Source organism: Macaca mulatta, chromosome 7 (genome assembly GCF_049350105.2).
Source record: "Macaca mulatta isolate MMU2019108-1 chromosome 7, T2T-MMU8v2.0, whole genome shotgun sequence".
In the NCBI taxonomy this organism is placed as follows: Eukaryota; Metazoa; Chordata; class Mammalia; order Primates; family Cercopithecidae; genus Macaca; species Macaca mulatta.
Window position 1 is genome coordinate 4,584,501 of NC_133412.1, and position 19,189 is coordinate 4,603,689.

The 19,189-nt window shown below is 35.5% G+C and overlaps 1 protein-coding gene and 1 long non-coding RNA gene across 29 annotated transcripts in view; one reads left to right on the forward strand and one right to left on the reverse strand.

Moving 5' to 3' along the window:
* The window catches only part of UBE3A (ubiquitin protein ligase E3A), a 102,695-nt gene that overhangs the window by 72,777 nt on the left and 10,729 nt on the right, over positions 1-19,189 (forward strand). For 7 of the 28 annotated variants that reach the window (XM_028850418.2, XM_028850428.2, XM_028850420.2 and 4 more), the window contains 7 exons: positions 3,540-3,684; positions 7,153-7,358; positions 7,985-8,149; positions 9,254-9,409; positions 9,510-9,583; positions 10,445-10,607; positions 11,708-11,783. In XM_028850418.2, the coding sequence (XP_028706251.1) occupies positions 3,540-3,684; positions 7,153-7,358; positions 7,985-8,149; positions 9,254-9,409; positions 9,510-9,583; positions 10,445-10,607; positions 11,708-11,783 (985 nt within the window). 28 annotated transcript variants of the gene reach the window in all.
* LOC114679324 (uncharacterized) overlaps positions 1-19,189 on the reverse strand; it is a 139,619-nt gene that overhangs the window by 53,217 nt on the left and 67,213 nt on the right. The gene's annotated exons all lie outside the window — the stretch shown is intronic.

The following is a 19,189-nucleotide window of genomic DNA, read 5'->3' on the forward strand; positions in this document are numbered from 1 at the left end:
TTTAAATTGAACAATGGATGGAGGTTATTTTTAAGAAAAAGAATTATCAGTACAGCTATTTATGTAATAATGGCCTTTATCAAAATGGTTATTGCTAAATTTTATGTGTTAATTAAAATAGTTTTAAGGGCTATTTATGTATTCTGTTTTTACTATTTTATTTTTTGAGACGGGGTCTTAACTCTGTCATCCAGGCTGGAGTACAGTGGCGCGATCTCGGCTGACTGCAGCCTTGACCCTCCCACCTCAGCCTCCCGAGTAGCTGGGATGACAGGTGCATGCCACCACTCCCCACTAATTTTTTTTTTTTTTTTGAGTTTTTTGTAGAAACAAGGTTTCGTCATGTTGCCCAGGCTGGTCTCAAACTGCTGGGCTCAAGCAATCTGCTTGCCTTGGTCTCCCAAAGTGGTGGGATTACAGGTGTGAGCCACGGCACCCGGCCTTTATTTTTAAGTGGCACAGTATTTTATGAAATCACTTATGTGTAGCAGAATGGTAATCTAAAATAGGTAATAACAAAATTTTTGTCTACAGAATTCAGTTACCAACTACTTTTCAAATTACTCTCTTTACATATTTATATTCGAACATATTCTGACTCTGAAAAATGTATTTGTTGTAAAAAATGGAAAAATATGGAAAAGAATAAGGAAAATAAAAATCACTCATAATCCTAAAAAAAAAATTATTGGTCATCATTGAAGAGAGTTTTAGAACCAATAAAATAACAGCAACAACAGCTAGTACTTTTAAACACTAACTTTATGCAGGGAATCTAAGCAGTTCAAACATTAATTTATTGCTATAGTATTATGCTTATTTTACAGATGAAATAGGTAAAGTTGTATGTTTACATTTACAATAGAACATATTGCATTGCATTACATTCTTTTGGCACCAAGGTGGAGAGCATAAAATAGAGATCAGTGGAAGTGGACAGGCATGTAACATCTTATGGATATTAAGATAAATTTGCTTCAGTTGTCATTTGACATGTCTTAGGTAGAGCTGAGACTAGGTAGAACACAGGGCTTCTCAATCCTGTAGAAATTCTCCACCACGTCCTTTAAAAGGTTTTACATTGATGATGAGGAGTCAGCTCTCATCTATGAATGTTAGTGGGGAAAAGCTGTAGAATGCATAGTCTAAATACCAGATAATCTTTTTTTTTTTTTCCACTTTGGAATACATTATATTTGATAAAAGCAAGTATACCTTTGGATGTAAAGGTACATATAAACACTGACTTACATCTTTAACACTAGCCAGTTGGGAACTGGCATAAGGAAACTCAGAATGGATTACATGGCAATATGGAATGTTGGCCTGGTCCCACATTTGAGCTAAGATGTTAATTCTAATTTTAGTCTCCTCAGAATTCTATATACTCCGTAGCTTGAAACAGGTTTCCAACTGGAACTATTTTTTTTTTCCCCAAGGTTATTTTCACATCTACATTTGTTTGACTCTAGATCTTGGAACTAGTCTATATCAAGTTCCTTTGGGGACACAAAATTGCAAATCTTTTGTTCAAAGAGCAAAATTGTTTTAAAAGGTAACACTCTTTCTCATATATTCTTAATAAGCCTTCACAACTTATAGTATGTTGAGGAAACTGAGGCTTAATTGAATCGCTTGCTAAAGTTTAAAGGTTAAAAGTTATGGTAAGTGAGAGGTGGGACTAGTAAGGTGTATTCTGACTGACTCTTGATCTTTCCACAACAAAACAGTCTCAAACTGTGTGGCCTAAAAATGATTTTGTAAATATTAGAGATGGGTGTTGAACAAGAACAGACATTATTTAAATCTAAAGACTAAATTCACAGAATGGGACCCTAAAGTTGGAAGATACCCAGAAGATAATTTCAGCTAGTTTTGTCAAACTCTTTGACTGCAATCCCTAGTATTTTACATAGCATCCCAGTACATACATATCCGTCTGATATCTAATTGAAACAGAAGTTTCACAAAACAGTAGGTGTCCATTACTTTGTGGAATGCATTCTGATTTTCCCATTGCTGATTGCAAACCACTAAATGGATTAGACTACCCACTAATGAGTTGCAGGTGACAAGTTTGAAAAAAACAATGCTCTAGGGCAACCTGACCTGATGCGTTAATTTATGAGATTTTATTTTTTATAGACAGACTAGATTGTCCAAATGAGTATTATTACCTTAACTACTATTGTGCTGTATTACAGTTATTTCAATGATTATTGCATTTTTCAAAACCATTTTTAAAACTCTGTTTGGAATAGTTGGAATAACCTGAACACATTTAATATCCTGTTTTGGTAAATTTTCATCTCCAAGATTAAAATTTTTTAACCAGCCAACAGATGTTTGAAGGCAAGTTAGGAGATATGATGGATACTGGATACAGTATCCATCCATGTACTAGATACAGTATCTGTCCATGTACTGGATACAGTCGTACTGTTAGTAAATTTTAGATACATAAAATAAAATGCAGTATAAACAGTTAATATTGCTAGTGTTGATTTTGTGATTAATCTCAATGAGGTTAATTACTGCATATTCATAATTCTATAGGTACACAAGAATATTTGGTAAAAGATTTATAGTTGAGAAAATGCTAGACACTAAAGTTTGATAACTTACAATTTAAGAGTAAGGGCCGGGTGCGGTGGCTCACGCCTGTAATCCCAGCACTTTGGGAGGCCAAGGTGGGAGGATCATGAGGTCAGGAGTTCGAGACCAGCCTGACCAACATGGTGAAACCCCGTCTCTACTAAAAATAAAAAATGTAGCCAGGTGTAGTGGCACCTGCCTGTAATCCCAGCTACTCAGGAGGCTGAGGCAGGAGAATCACTTGAACCCAGGAGGCAGAGGTTGCAGTGAGCTGATACCGCGCCATTGCACTCCAGCCTGGGCAACAGAGTGAGACTTCATCCCAAAAAAAAAAAAAAGTAAGGACATGAGTAAGGTTATGTCTCACCTACTTTTAAGAAAATGTGAATATAAGATGGGTTCTAACCCATTAAAAGGTGGTAATTTGTACTAAGTCCTATTGTGAGAGATCATAAACTGCTTTACTATTCAGTGTACTTTTCTTAATTGAAATATTTTACTTATGACAGTAGATATTAAGACTTAACTCTTGAGTTTCTATTCTAATAAAAATAAAGGACTACTAATGGACAATTTTGAGGTCAGACTTCTACTCCATTGTTTTTGCTGAAAGTATTTAGCTGCTTTTCCATGTCCTAACTGTGTAGTCCAGACTTGTTAACACACAAGTAATAAAATCTTAATTAACTGTATGTTAATTTTGTAATAAATCAGTAAAGTTCGTAAGCTTTTTACTATGCCGGTATCTTTTGTGTCTTTTTCATTATCATTAAGACTGAATCTTTGTCTTCACTGGCTTTTTATCAGTTTGCTTTCTGTTTCCATTTACATACAAAAAGTCAAAAATTTGTATTTGTTTCCTAACCCTACTCCTTGTTTTTATTTTGCCTTTTTCTTGATACTAGCAGTCATCTTCTTTTCATGTTTGTCTTTTCAATCACTAGCTAGAGATGATCGCTATGGAAAATCCTGCAGACTTGAAGAAGCAGTTGTATGTGGAATTTGAAGGAGAACAAGGAGTTGATGAAGGAGGTGTTTCCAAAGAATTTTTTCAGCTGGTTGTGGAGGAAATCTTCAATCCAGATATTGGTAAATAGTTTAGTAATGTGATTATGGTGTCATATTGTCTTTTTGAGTTAGTTATTTGTTTATCTTAGTTGATAAATATTCTCAGCTATGAAGAGCAGCAAAAGAAGGATTTGGTATGGATTACCCGGAATCACACATCATGACTGAATTTGTAGGTTTTAGGGACTGATTTGTATCACTAATTTATTCAAATTATTCTATTTCTTAGAAGGAATATTCTAATGAAGGAAATTATCTCTTTGGTAAATTGAATCGAAAGCACTTTAGAATGGTACGTTGGAACAGTTGGAGGGATTTCTTTGCTTTTTGTTGTCTAAAACCATCATCAAACTCACGGTTTTCCTGACCTGTGAACTTCAAAGAACAATGATTTGAAGAGTGTTGAGAGACTGTCTCACAAGTATGTCATGCTCAAAGTTAAGAAACACTAGCTGATATCACATGAAGGTTTATTTGCTATGGGATTTATTGGGGCTTAATATAGGTAATGTTTCCCCCAAACTTTTTGAACTCCAGAACTCTTTTTCTGCCCTACCAGAAGAGTTGTTGTTGAACACAGTTTGGGAAAGGCTGATGGGATATGGACATTTGAAAGTGAAAGATCAGAATTTTAGTTTTTGCCCTTTTGTGATAAAGTAGAACAGGGAAAAGATGCAGTCTTTTGGGTAGTCTACTTAACTGCATAATTCTCAACTGGTTTAGTTTCTACTGTAAATACAACCACTTAGTAACTGAACTTTCTTACATTTAAAATTGAGTACATGACAATTATAGGAAAAGGTTTCCACTGAAGGTACCATCAGAATTGTGAGGAGTATGCGTAGAATAATGTATGTCATTTCCCTTCAGCTTTGAGATTTGAGCTGTTATAGCCTGTTGATTCTAATTGAGTTGACCTTTCTATTACTGTTCTTAGTCACACACACACACCCCCTTTATCTATAGTCTAGCTAGTGTTTTATTAATAACTAAAAAACTATGCCATTTGTATGTAGTTTGTTCTAAGTAAATCAAAGATACATAAGACCGTGCCCTTTTTTTGAGATACAAAATTATAAACTTCATAAGGTTCTTAAATTTGGTAAACCTTAGCTCTAGCTTTTGATGTATCTAGAAATGTTAAACCTTAGCTATAAAGCATACTGCATTATATGCAGAAATACTTGTAAGAAAAAACATAGATTAAGCAGTTCCAGTAAGGTAACTGAAGTGATGGCAGTAGAAGTATCAAAAAGGAATATTTTACAGGAGGTTATGGTGCTTTTCTCCCTGGAACATGAGAAAATGTGCCTAAAATGGAACTTCAGAGTTATATTCTGATTAACTTATAGCTTATAACTCTTGGTTCCAAGGAAGGGCATTTGTGACATTTTATCAAATTCATTAATTTTTTAGACACACCATTGCCAACTTGAACAAATTTATTAATTGTAATTACTTGTCAGCTGTTCTTGATCCTGTTAATACCATATTTATAACTGAAAGCATTTCCATGGATATTGTAACTTGGCCTGTAAAAAATGTTTAGATAGAAACCATGAAACTCAAATATGAGTTGTTTAATTTTCAAACCATTTTGCATTCAGAAAATGGCCTAGGCTTAATTCATGCATCTAGTGATCGAGGAAACATGTTAAAGCTCCATATTTTTATACTTAAAGTGATAATAACATTTTCAAAGATTTTAAAATTCTTAAAAACTCTCGTTAAAATACTTATATACTGTATAATTTGATTTCTGAATTCTAAGCTCCACTTTTCTATTGGAAATTACAGATTTTTTTTCAGACTTAATTCTTAAGATGTTTTCATTGTTTCACAGTAGAAACTAAACATTTAGTAAAACGAAAAAATTCTAAATTCAATTAAAATTTCTTTTCCCTAGTCATTTAAAAGGGAAGAAATCAATTTTTAGTAGTACTCATTCAGATAAAACCAAAGATTCCAATTTTCCTTTTTTTAAGTCTTATTTTTTGGTGGAGGGAGGCAGGATCTGGCTCTGATGCCCAGGCTGGAGTGTAGTGGCTCTATCTTGGCTCACTGCAACCTCCACCTCCCAGGCTGAAGACTCAAACCATCCTCATGCATCAACCTCTCAAGTAGCTGAGACTACGGGCGCATGCTACCACACCCAGCTTATTTTTGTGTTTTTGTAGAGATGGGGTTTCGCCATCTTGCCCAGGCTGGTCTTGAACTCCTGAGCTCAAGTGATCTGCCTGCCTCAGTATCCCCAAAGTGCTGGGATTACAGGTGTGAACTACCACACCCGGCCCCAATTTTCCAATGAGTGATATAAAAAAGGCCTCTACGCAGACGCCTGTAGTCCCAACTATTCCGGAGGCTGAGGCCGGAGAATGGCATGAACCCGGGAGGTGGAGCTGCAGTAAGCCGAGTTCGCACCACTGCACTCCAACCTGGGCGACAGAGTGAGACTCTGTCTCAAAAAAAAAAAAAAAAAAAAAGCCTCCGTGATTGAGGATTGCATAGTGAAGACCATGTGAAATTGAAAGACTACTAAACTACTATTCTTTTTACATATTAGCCCATAATTAATGTGTATTAAATAGCTTTGTTTATCTAAGTTCATCAGATTTATCCAAGTTTATGTATTTTAGATCATTTGATTTTATTAGGAAAATGCTAGAAAAATTTCATGGCACCATTGTCTGATTTTGAAAAAACAAACCTTTCCTTACTGTGATTAAAAATTGTTTTTTAGGCCAGGCGTGGTGGCTCACGCCTGTAATCCCAGCACTTTGGGAGGCTGAGGCGGGCAGATCACGAGGTCAAGAGATGGAGACCATCCTGGCAAACATGGTGAAACCCCTTCTCTACTAAAAATAAAAAATTAGCTGGGCATGGTGATGCACGCCTATAGTCTCAGCTACTCAGGAGGCTGAGGCAGGAGAATCTCTTGAACCTAGGAGGCGGAGGTTGCAGTAAGCTGAAATCGTGCCACTCCAGTCCAGCCTGGGCGACACAGCAAGATTCCATCTCAAGAAAAAAAATAAAAAATTGTTTTCAAAAATAGTACGTGTAGTACAAATATAAGTAATTATATTTTTATAAATGAAACACTTTCAAAATATAGCCATTTTTTGGTTTTTTTATGTTTATTTTTCAGCTATGGGTGGATAAAGTATGAATATAACTTTTCTTATGTTACAATAGAAAATTAGAAAGCTTGAATTTAATGAACGTATTTTTCTACCCGATGCCACCAAATTACTTACTACTTTATTCCTTTGGCTTCATAAAATTACATATCACTATTCACCCCAATTTATAACAGTTAGATATATGTGGACATTGTTTTCTCAAGTGCTAATATAATAGAAATCAATGTTGCATGCCTAATTACATATATTTTAAATGTTTTATATGCATAATTATTTTAAATTTACATTTGTGTTATCATTCCTTAATAAAATACAAAAGTAATGTATTTTAAAAAATCATTTCTTACAGGTATGTTCACATACGATGAATCTACAAAATTGTTTTGGTTTAATCCGTCTTCTTTTGAAACTGAGGGTCAGTTTACTCTGATTGGCATAGTACTGGGTCTGGCTATTTACAATAACTGTATACTGGATGTACATTTTCCCATGGTTGTCTACAGAAAGCTAATGGGGAAAAAAGGAACTTTTCGTGACTTGGGAGACTCTCACCCAGTAAGTTGTCATTTTTTAATTCAGTCTCTTAGATTTTATTTAAATGCAAAAATACAATTTATTTATATCAAAATTTTAAAGTTTTTGTTTAGAATCTTTGTTGATACTTTTATCAATAATATAATGTTTTAATCTGACCGAAGTACGACAAACACTTAAAAACTCAAAGGGGGACATTTTTATATATTGCTGTCAGCACAAAGCTTTTTAAAGATTGATTCCATAGAGAAGTGTTTCTAAACATTTTGTTTGTGCTTTAGTGAAATCTTAAGAGATAGGTAAAATTAGAGCAGCCCTGGCTAAGGGTCTTGGTAGCTACAGTGAGTGTGCCTGCTGCCACCCCCACCCTCACCTTGAGACACCACAGAATTTCTTATAGAGCACAGTGTGAAATCTGTTGCTAAATTGGTGGTGTGGAGTTTCTCAGCAGAGAATGGAACATCACAGTGACTGACAGTCTTTCTTTTATAGGTTGGAAACTATTTGGGGGACTGGAAGGATACTGTCTACACTTTTTACAATTTTTATTGATAAGATTTTTGTTATCTTCTAAGAAGAGTGATATAAATTATTTGTTGTATTTTGTAGTTCTATGGTGGCCTCAATTTACCATTTCTGGTTGCTAGGTTCTGTATCAGAGTTTAAAAGATTTATTGGAGTATGAAGGGAATGTGGAAGACGACATGATGATCACTTTCCAGATATCACAGACAGATCTTTTTGGTAACCCAATGATGTATGATCTAAAGGAAAATGGTGATAAAATTCCAATTACAAATGAAAACAGGAAGGTAATAAATGTTTTTATGTCATGTTTTGTCTCTAATAATTTCAAAGCATGTATGCTTATAATTTTTAAAGAAGTATCTAATACAGTCTGTACAAAAAAAAACACACAAATCAAGTAACCAAGTTTATGTAAATGCTAGAGTCCAGTTTTCTAAATCTTGAATATAAGCTGGTATGAAAGCACACAGTTGGGCACTAAAGCCCCTTTTAGAGAAAGAGGACATGAAACAGGAGACAGTCAATAGCTAAGTGTGGTTGTAGGATAAAGCAAGAAGCAGGGTGTTTCCTGTATTAAGCTGTAAACAGGAACCTCATGATTAAGGTCTTTATCACAGAACAAATAAAAATTACATTTAATTTACACATGCATATCCTGTGTGTGATGTAAATACATTTCTGAAAAGTATTCTTTACATTAGATTTGGGCTTCTGTTGACTAAAATGTGTTCGTCTGGAATGGGAATAACCCAGAACATGACAAGGAAAACATTATGACGAACATATAGTACACCTTTGAGAAACATATTTATATTGGTATAATTTTTTTATTAAGTATTATACACACTAAGGGTACAAAGCACATTTTCCTTTTATGATTTGATACAGTAGTTTATGTGCCAGTCAGTAGTTCCACATTTTTGCTGAACTGGATACCGTAGGCAGCTTACCAAATACTCTATGGTAGAAAACATGGGACTTCCTGGTTTGATTAAATCAAATACATTATACTCTCTTAAAACGGTGGCATTTATAAATAGATGGGTACATGATTTAAATGTGTCTGTCTGCATACCTAGTTGAGCGAACCTAAAGAATTTTCTGTGTCTCCAGCATTTATATTCAGTTCTGTTTAATACATTGTCAAAATTGACATTTATATGTATGACAGTTGTATGTATATGGCCTTTTCATAGTTTAATATTGGCCATAACAGAGAATTGTGAAATTGTAAGAAGTAGTTTTCTTTGTAGGTGTAAAATTGAATTTTTAAGAATATTCTTGAATGTTTTTTTCTTGGAAAAATTAAAAAGCTATGCAGCCCAATAACTTGTGTTTTGTTTGCATAGCATATTATAAGAAGTTCTTGTGATTAATGTTTTCTACAGGAATTTGTCAATCTTTATTCTGACTACATTCTCAATAAATCAGTAGAAAAACAGTTCAAGGCTTTTCGGAGAGGTTTTCATATGGTGACCAATGAATCTCCCTTAAAGTACTTATTCAGACCAGAAGAAATTGAATTGCTTATATGTGGAAGCCGGGTAAGAAAGCAGGTGTCTGCAGAAAGTCATGTATCAATTTATTGTTTGTAATGATACAGTAGTATAGCAGATACTAAGACATATTTTCTTAAATTTGCAGAATCTAGATTTCCAAGCATTAGAAGAAACTACAGAATATGACGGTGGCTATACCAGGGACTCTGTTCTGATTAGGTGAGGTACTTAATTCTTCAAAGGAAGATTTGATTCACCAAAGGGGTGTGTGATTTTGCTTCTGACCTTTATCTCTAGGCACTAATTCCCAAATAAGCAAACTCACAAATTGTTATCTATATACTTAGATTTGTGTTTGTAATATAATCACCGTTTTTCAGAGCTAATCTTGTGATTGCTTTCATGAATGAAGTGTTGTTATATGTAAGTCTCATGTGTTCTCCTGCATTTGGGGTATGGATTATCTAGTATTTCTCACTGGCTAAGAGTATGCTTACTGCTGGTTAGAAGATAATTCAAATAAGGCTACCACTTCTGCATATTTTTCCTTTCTGTTGAACTCTGCATTTGTGAACTACATGGCTACCCAGGATCAAGCACCTTTTGAGTGAAATGGTACAGTGTTTTATTTAATTCTTAAGATAATATGTCCAGATACATAGTAGTATTTCCATTTTACACCTTAAGAAACTGAGCCCTGAATTCTCACAGAAAGATGTAGAGGCTCCCAATTCTATCTGCTTTTAAGCAAATGCCCTTGCTACTGTACTGTCTACTTCTGTGTACTATGCCATCCAATTCTGAAAGACATAGGCTTCCCCATCCCGTACTGAGACTGGCTCAAGAGACAAAAATACCCTTTTGGCAGCCACTGATGGATTGCAGTGAGAAGGTATGCAAACAGGTACCTTCCTGGAAGTTGTCTCCCAAGGCTATTGCTCTAAGACTCAAGGATATAAACACTAGAATGAGTATCAACTCTAGCAGTAAATGTTATTTTTATATTACAGTTGACCCTTGAACAATGCAGCTGTGAACTTCATGGGTCCTCTAACATGCAGATTTTTTTTCTCAACTAAGGGCCGATCCAGTATTGGTGGGACTCAGAAGCTGCATATACAGAGGGCTGACTTTCATACACACCAGGTCCGCAGGGCCAACTGCGGAACTTGAGTGTGCATGGATTTTGGTATACACAAGCAGTCCGGGAACCAATCCCTGTCACATATACCAAGAGATGGCTGTATGTTACGTTATATTCATTTGTTCTGTTATTTTATAAGGTTCTTCATTGTAGTTTGTGGGAATTCACCAGTATTTCTTCTTTTTGGTGCACCTTTGGTCATTTCTGGCAGCAGTGGTAAATGTATTTACTCTTAGCAACCTCTATGCTGCTACCTATTCAGTTTCAAAGGTGATTCATTAAAGGGCACAAGGAGTATAACAGCAATATCTCTGTAATATGATTGATCATAGATATAATTTCTAATAGTTATGAAGTCATATCTTGATGCATCTCTGAGAATAGTTGAACATATCTTGTGCTATTCTTTATAGAGAAATTATCTTTGAAATTAAAGTCTTAATTTTATTTCTAGCTTTTTATAACAACATAATCCCTACTTGGTGTGTATCTTAAGGTCATTTTTAAATATATGATTTGAAGGGCAAGCTAGTGTTATGTGAAAAATGACAGATAAAGTAGCTTCCAACTCATCATCAGAGTTGATGATATTCTAAACCTTTTCTAACTAAATTCAGCTTAATTTTCTCAATATAAATATGATGAAAATATTAATTCATTAAATAGTCTACAAGTATTCGGTAGTTGAAGACTTAAAATAGTGCTTGTAATAACAGGAGAAAAAGGACAATACAGGTATATCTCACTTTATTGCACTTTGCAGATACTTTGTGATTTTGGTGGCAACCCTGCATCAAGCAGGTCTGCCAGCACCATTTTTCCAAGAAAATGTGCTCACTTCATTAGCATTTTTAGCAATGATTTTAAATTAAGATAATGTACTTATTTTTAGGCAATGCTATTACACACTTGACTACAGTATAGTGTAAACATAACTTCTGTAAGCACTGGGAAACAAAAAAATGTGTGTGACTCACTTTACTGCCATAATCACTTTATTTGCCATAGTCTAAAACTGAACTGGCAGTATCTCTGGGGTATGCCTGTATAGATATTTTGGTTGGTATTATTGTTGCAGAATTCATAAAAATAACAGCAAGGCTGCTTAATATATTTCAGCTAAAAATTGCCAGCATAATTAATAGTAAACCACTAGAAATAAGATTTTGTTAATTTTTTTTTTTTTTTTTTTGAAACAGTCTTGCTCTGTCATTCAGGCTGGAGTACAGTTTGGCGTGGTCTCAGCTCATTGCAACCTCCGCTTCCCGGGTTCAGGTGATTCTCCTGCCTCAGTCTCCTGAGTAGCTAGGGTTACAGATGCACACCACTACGCCTGGCTAATGTTTGTATTTTTAGTAGAGATACGGTTTTGCCATGTTGGCCAGGCTGGTCTCAAACTCCTGACCTCAGGTGATCCGCCCGCCTTGGCCTCCTACAGTGCTGGGATTACAGGCGTGAGCCACCGTGCCTAGCAAAATCAACTCTGAATCTGAATCAAACCTTTGAAACAAAAATTACCAATCAAAAAAACGTGCAGTCCCTGCCCCTAACTTTGAAAAAGTGACAAGGAAGGACATTTGGAAAGATGTCTCTAAGCAGTCAACAAGAAATGAAACCAGGGAGAGCTCTTTCAGCAACTGAAAAATACATGCAAAAAAGCCCGAGGCGGACAGTTCACCCGAAGCCAGGGGTTTGAGATTAGCCTGGCCAACATGGTGAAACCCCGTCTCTACTAAATATACAAAAATTAGCTGGGTGTGGTGGCAGCCACCTGTAATCCCAGCTCCTCGGGAGGCTGAGGCAGGAGAGTCTCTTGAACCTAGGAGGCGGAGGTTGCAGTGAGCCTAGATCACACCACTGCACTCCAGCCTGGGCAACAAAGTGAGACTCTGTCTCAAAAAAAACGAAAAACAGATTCAGACTTTATTTCCTTCCCAAATACTTCATAGATATTGGTTTACAGGAATAACTTAAAGTCTCACTTGCTTTCTGTCTTTTCTAGTAATTTTTATCATAGATTCTGATTGCCTAGATCTGCTAATTCATTAAGGGTTGCAAAATTGTGATATTTGAATTCTTTATTCCTCGTTCCTTTATTACCTGTAATACTTCTTAAGAAAAACTCTTTCTCATCAACTCTATGACTACCCTAAATTACAGATCCACATATAGGACCTGTATACATGTATATAAATATGTACATATCAGATACAATAATGCTTAATTCTTTCCCATTATTTACTGATTTTCAAAATAATGTGATTCCCTAACTGCTCTCTAAATGTTAATCAATGTGGTGGTAATAATGGTGGTGTCGATGTTGTGTGGGGTAAAATTTTAATACAGTGAAATACCCAGGGCTTAACTGGGTTTGTTTTTAAAAATTACGTTTATGTAACCATATTTCAGTCAAGGTATAGACTATGTCCATTAACACAGAGTTCCCATGTTTTCCCTTCCAGTGAATCTCTGTCCCCCATTAGAACAGACAATAACTGTCCTAATTGCTGTCACTGTACATTACTTTTGTCTGCTCTAGAATTTCTTATGAATGGAATCTTATATACTTGTACTGCATCGAGACTCTTTAGATTCATCCATGTTATTGCATTGATTTATAGTGCCTTTAAAAAAATTATGGAGTACTGTTGCATTATATGAATATGCACAATGTGTTTTTTTACCTGTTGGTAGACAGTTGGATTGTTTCCAGTTTGGAACTATTGTGAATAAAGCTGTCTAGTCTTCTTGTGGAAATGTTTTATTTCTCCTGGGCAAACACGTAGGAGTGGAGTTTCCAAAGCATATAGTAGGTACATATTTAACTAAAAGTGTCTTTTCCTCATTTTTAATATTGGATTTTTGTATTTCTATTGACTATAGATATTTTCTTAAAATATAGCATTATGCCTTATCTTTAGTTTGCTTTTTTTTTGGTTTCAGTTATCTTTGATCAGCAGTGGTCCAAAAATATTAAGTAGAAAATGCCATGAATAACTCAAGAGTTTTTGATGTGTGTGTGTGTTGGTGGGTGTGGGTTGGGGAGGGAGGGTTGGTTGGTTGGTTGGTTGGTTGGTTGGTTGGTTTTTTTTTTTTAAGAGACAAAGTCTTTATCATCCAGGCTGGAGTGCAGTAGCATGACTACAGGTTATTATAAACTGAAACTCGTGGGCTCATGCAGTCTTCTTACCTCAGTCTTCTGAGTAGCTGGTACCACAGTTGTGCAGCTAATTTTTAGTTTTTTTGTTTTGTTTTGTTTTGTTTGTTTTTGTAGAAACAGGGTCTCACTGTGTTGCCCAGGCTGGTTTCAAACCCCTGGACTCTAGCAATCCTTCCACCTCAGCCTTCCAAAGTGCTGGGATTACAGGTGTGAGCCACTGCGCCCAGCCAACAACTCTTAAGTTTTAAAATACATGCTATTCTGAGTAACATGGTGAAATCTCCCACCTTTCCACCCAGGGCATGAATTATCCTTTTTCCAGTATATCCATGTTGTCTAGACTACCCACCACTTTGAGTCTATTGGTCAGATCGACTGTTGCAGTATCGCATGCTTGTGTTCAAGTAACCCTCATTTTACTTAATAATGGCCCTGAAGCACAAGAGCAGTGATGTTGGAAATTCGAATATGCCAAAGAGAAGCTGGGGAAAGTGCTTCCTTTAAGGAAAGAATTTAAAAATCATATGTTGAGGTTGCTAAAATCTATGGTAAAAATGAGTATTTATGGAATTGTGAAGAAGGAAAAATAAATCATGAATGGTATATACAGGGTTTTTGCAATTTCAGACATCTACTGGAGGTCTTGGAAAGCATTCCCCATGGGTAAGTGGGGAATACCGTATATTCTATATAAAAGGCCCATTTCTGATATGTAGTTTATGATTATTTTCTCCAAGTCTGTGGCTTCATTTTCTTAAGTGTATTCTGGTGAGCAGAAATTATTAATTTTTGAAGTCTAATTGATTTTTTCTTTTATTTTTTTTGTCCTTTTATATCTTTGCCTAGCCCAAAGGCACAAATATCTTATTTTTTCTTCTAATACTATAATATAGGTTTAAATTTTATGTGTAAATCTGTGATCCACCACCAGTAAATTTTTGTGATGCTGTTAGATAGTGGATGTCATTCATTTTCTAAATAGTTTTATTTATTTGTTCCAGTACCATGTGTTAAAGAGACTTCTCTTTCCCCATTGAATTGCTTTTGCACCTTTGTTGAAAATCAATCTGTGTGTGAGCCTTGTTTCTGGAATCTCCATTCTGTTCTATTAATTTGTTTGGTCCTTTTGCCAAAACGACACTGTTATAGTTACTGCAGCTTCAAATCAGATGCTGTGAGTCCCACAACTTTTTCATTAGGTTGCTTTGACTCTTTTATTTGCATATAAATATTAGAATCAGTTAATTTTTACAAATGAAAAAAAGGGCAAAGCCTGCAGAGATTTTGATTTGGGTTGCTTTGATCGGGGTAGGTCAATTTGGAGAGAATTCACATTTTAACAATATATTATTCCAATCCTTGAACACCGTACCTCTCTCCATTTATTTAAATGTTTGTTAGTTTATCTCAGCAGTTTTATAAAGTTTTTAATGTTGAAATCATTTACTCTTTGGTTAGGAATACATTTAAAATATGTTTCTAATGCTATTAGTGGTATTTTTAAATACTGCTTTTCACTTGTTTTTTACTACTATATTGAAATAAAATTGATTTTTATATATTGACCTTGTATCCTATAACCTTTCTAAATTGATGTATTCTAGTAGTTATTTAGTAGATTTCATAGGGTTTTCTGGTAACCAGCTATGTCATCTACAAATCAAGACAGGTTTCTTTCTTTCCAATCTTTATGTGATTTATTACTGTTCCTCTGTTGCATTGGCTAGAACCTTCGGTAGAAGGTATTCTTACTTTATTCCTCATTTTATTGAGAGAGACTATAATATTTACCATTAACTGTGATGTTAGTTATAAACAAAAAGTTTGTGTTTCTCTGGGATTAAATACCAAGAGTCCATTTGGGGTTTTTTTGTGTATTTTCTAGGTATGTTCTTCCTTCATTGAATTGTTTTTTTCACATATGTTAAAAATCAGTTGAGAATATGTATATAGGTCTGCTTCTGAGATTTCTCTCTTTATCTCTGTCATAGGGTTTTGTTTCATTTATTTTGAGGCTCTGTCATTTGGTTCATACCCACTTAGAATTACTATGTCTTGGTGATTGATCCTTTATCATATAAGATTTTTCTGTTTTGCAGTTTTCTTTGCTCTGAATCTGATAGGAATGTAACCATTTCTGTTTAAATGTTTGCATGATCTGTCTTTTACTATCATTTTACTTTCATCCTGTGTTGCTGAATTTGAAATGAATCTCTTGTAAACAGCATATAGTTGTCATTTTAATAAAAACTGTTAGTCTCTACCTTTTGTTTATTTAGACCATTTCTATTTAAGGTAATTATTGATATGTTAGGGCGAAGTCTGCCATTTTATTGTTTTCTGTTTCTGTCTTCTGTTTATGGTTATTTATTTATTTATTGTGTTCCACGATTACTTGAATATTTTTTAAGATTTTCCCTTGATTTATTTGGTGTTTGGGTTTGTTTTGTTTTGTTTTGAGACGGAGTCTCGCTCTGTTGCCCAGGCTGCAGTGCAGTGGAGTGCAGTCGCACAATCTTGGCTCACTACAACATCGGCCTCCCAGGTTCAAGCAATCTTCCTGCCTCAGCCTCCTGGGTAGCTGGGACTACAGGCACATGCCACCATACCTGGCTAATTTTTGTATTTTTATTAGAGATGAGGGTTCACCATATTGGCCAGGCTGGTCTCGAACTCTTGAACTTGTGATCTGTCCGCCTCAGCCTCCCAAAGTGCTGGAATTACAGGCATGAGCCACCGTGCCTGGCCTTTTATGTGTTTTTTATAGTTGTTTTCATGGTCATTGTGGGCATCACATTATAGATAATGTGACTTATCACCATTCACTGCCATCAATACCATCACTTGGAATGAGATGTAGAAACCTTAATTTCAGTTACGTCTCTTTCCCCACTTTTAAATAGTATTGTTTTGAGGATTAATCCTGTTAACAGTTTTTGTATTAGTTATCCAATATGACTTATAGAACTTATGAAGGGAGTGATGCTCTGTTGTATGTACCCATGTTTCTGTTATTTCCATTATTTTTCCAAGATTCCATCTTTTATTACTTCCATTAGCCAGTCTTCAAAAGCAGTTCTGCTAGTGAGAAATTCTTTTTTTCTCTTTCTGAAGATGACTTTATTTTCCCTTTATTCCTGAAGAATAGTTTTATTTATGTTGTTTGGGGTTCGCTCAGCTTCTTGAAGCTGTAAGTTTGTGTCTTTCGCCAAACATGGAAAATTTTCAACCATTATTTCTTCAGGTGTTCTTTCAGCGTCACTCTTGTCTCCATTCTAGGCCTCTAATGATACAAATGTTGAGTCATTTGTTATTGTTCTGCATGTACCTGAGGTATGGTTCATTTTTCAGTCTATTTTCTCTCTTTTGTTCAGATTTCTGTCCTTTGTCATCTTCACTCTACTGTTGAGCCCATCTAATGATTATTTTTCTCCTATTGTATTTTTTAGGTCTATAATTTCCATTGCTTTTTTTTTCCTTGTAACTTCTGTTTCTTTGCTGAGATTTTCTATTGTTTCATTTTTGAAACAGTAGAACTTGTAATTGCTTGTCAAATCATTTCTGTGATGGCAGCATTAAGATCCTTGTCAGATAATTTCAACATCTTACTCATCCCAGTGTTGGCGTTGATTTTCTTTCCTTCATGTGATTTTCCTGGTTCTTGGTATGACAGATAAGTTTTGGATTGTGTCTCGGACATTTTAGTTATTATATCAGGAGACTCTGTACTTTTAAAAAATTTTAACTTCAGTAGTAACCTGTTTAGGTTTAGCATGTAGGTACTAGCATATATTTGTGGGCTGTGGTTCCAGTGACCATTTTTCAGAGCCTTTGTGGTGCTATTTTGGTTTGTTGCTTTTATCTCAGTCCACTGGGGCTCGCACGGGTTCCAGTAGTGCTGCTTGAGGGGGCTTCTCCAGGCTGAGCTGCACAGAGTGTGTTTGGGTGAGGGAAGAGCACCCCCACTAGATTTTCGTAGGCCAGAGAGTGCTTCGTGAGCCTTGTGCCTATTGTGGCAGGCTCCCCCTTGCTGGTGTTCCTGGCAGTGCTCCTGACCACATTGTGTCCCTGGGCTGTGGAACACTTACAGGAAAGGTGAACACTCCCAGGACCAGTTACAGCAGAATTCCTCCTGCCAGTGCACAGCATCACTGTGTCTCTGGACCATCTAGGAGAGTCTCAGGCATGGCTTTACTTGTTTTTGATTTTAAGATTTTTCCTCTGCCTTCAGTTTCTAGTAGTAGTATTGTTTTATTCACCTTTATGTTTCTTCTAATTTAGTTTTAGTTATTTTTTGTGTGTTTGATGTGATATTTTTCCTTGCATTTCTAATTACTCCTTAGTTGTGTCATGGCTTTCTTTTCTTCAGTTACCCTCATTCTGAAATTTCCCATTTCTAAGGATCTGTTATTTTTAAAATTCTTTTTAGCTCAGTTTGAAATTTGTTTACAGTTTTCATGTTTTATTTCCATATTTTTTGGTTTACTTTCATTTTCTGTAGGGACACCATTCTCATGTATATGCACATACTCTTTCTCTAATAATTATACTGTTGCACTCTGTTCTGTTGGTTATGTATTTATTTTTCTTTTTTTGTGAGGGAAATGAGTGTCTCATACTTGCACAAGGGAGAGATAGGCCAGGATAACTTTTCTTGCTTTTTAGGGACAGGGAGAAGTCTGTGTTTTTGTAAAATGGTCAAAAATATGCCCTTGTGCTTTCTGAAACTGCCGCCTTTACTCCTCTACCCCACACACACTATTTGAACTTTTTTTGGTCTTTATTATCTTTGATCTGGTCCATTTGGAAGTTATTCCCACAAGTTTTTCCTTGGTACATGGTTTGTTTTGGTGGGAGGATTTGGTATTCGGGAATTTTAAGGGCCCAGAGCTTACTGCATCATGATTCCTTTGTAATCATCTGCAAATTAGATCCTGTAGAACTTTTTAAAACTTTTAGCCCTGTTTTCAGATGGCCTGTGCTTTCCAGTGGGTTGGCAGTATTGAGGTTTTTCCTGTTCACAGGGCTGTAAGAAACCCAGTCAGTTACCTTCCATCTGCTTCCTTACTAACCAGTCTTGTACTTGTCAGAGCTTTGTTTTGTCCACTTATATGCAATGGTTCATGGTTTTGTTATAGATAATGTCTCTGGGTCTTTGGTTTTCTCAGTTTGCTCTTTTTGTAGGGGAGGTTGGGAGGGAATAAAACCAAATAAATAAATAAATAAATAATAACTATGTCACTGCTATCATCATCTTTCCAGAACGTGCCATCTGCCCTTCACCTGATTTCCGTATTTATCAGTATCATTAATCTGTTATCTCATTGGGATTGCAAAATGGCTGTTTAGGGAAAAAAAAATTCCATCTGCTTGTCCTACATATATACCTGGCACTGTTTTTTCTCATCATTGGATGCCATTCGATTACCTTGAAAAACAGTTCTACTGAAAAGGCATGATAAAATAGATTTAAGGTTTTTAGAGTAAGAAGTTAATGTAATAACTTTAATAGTGACAATTT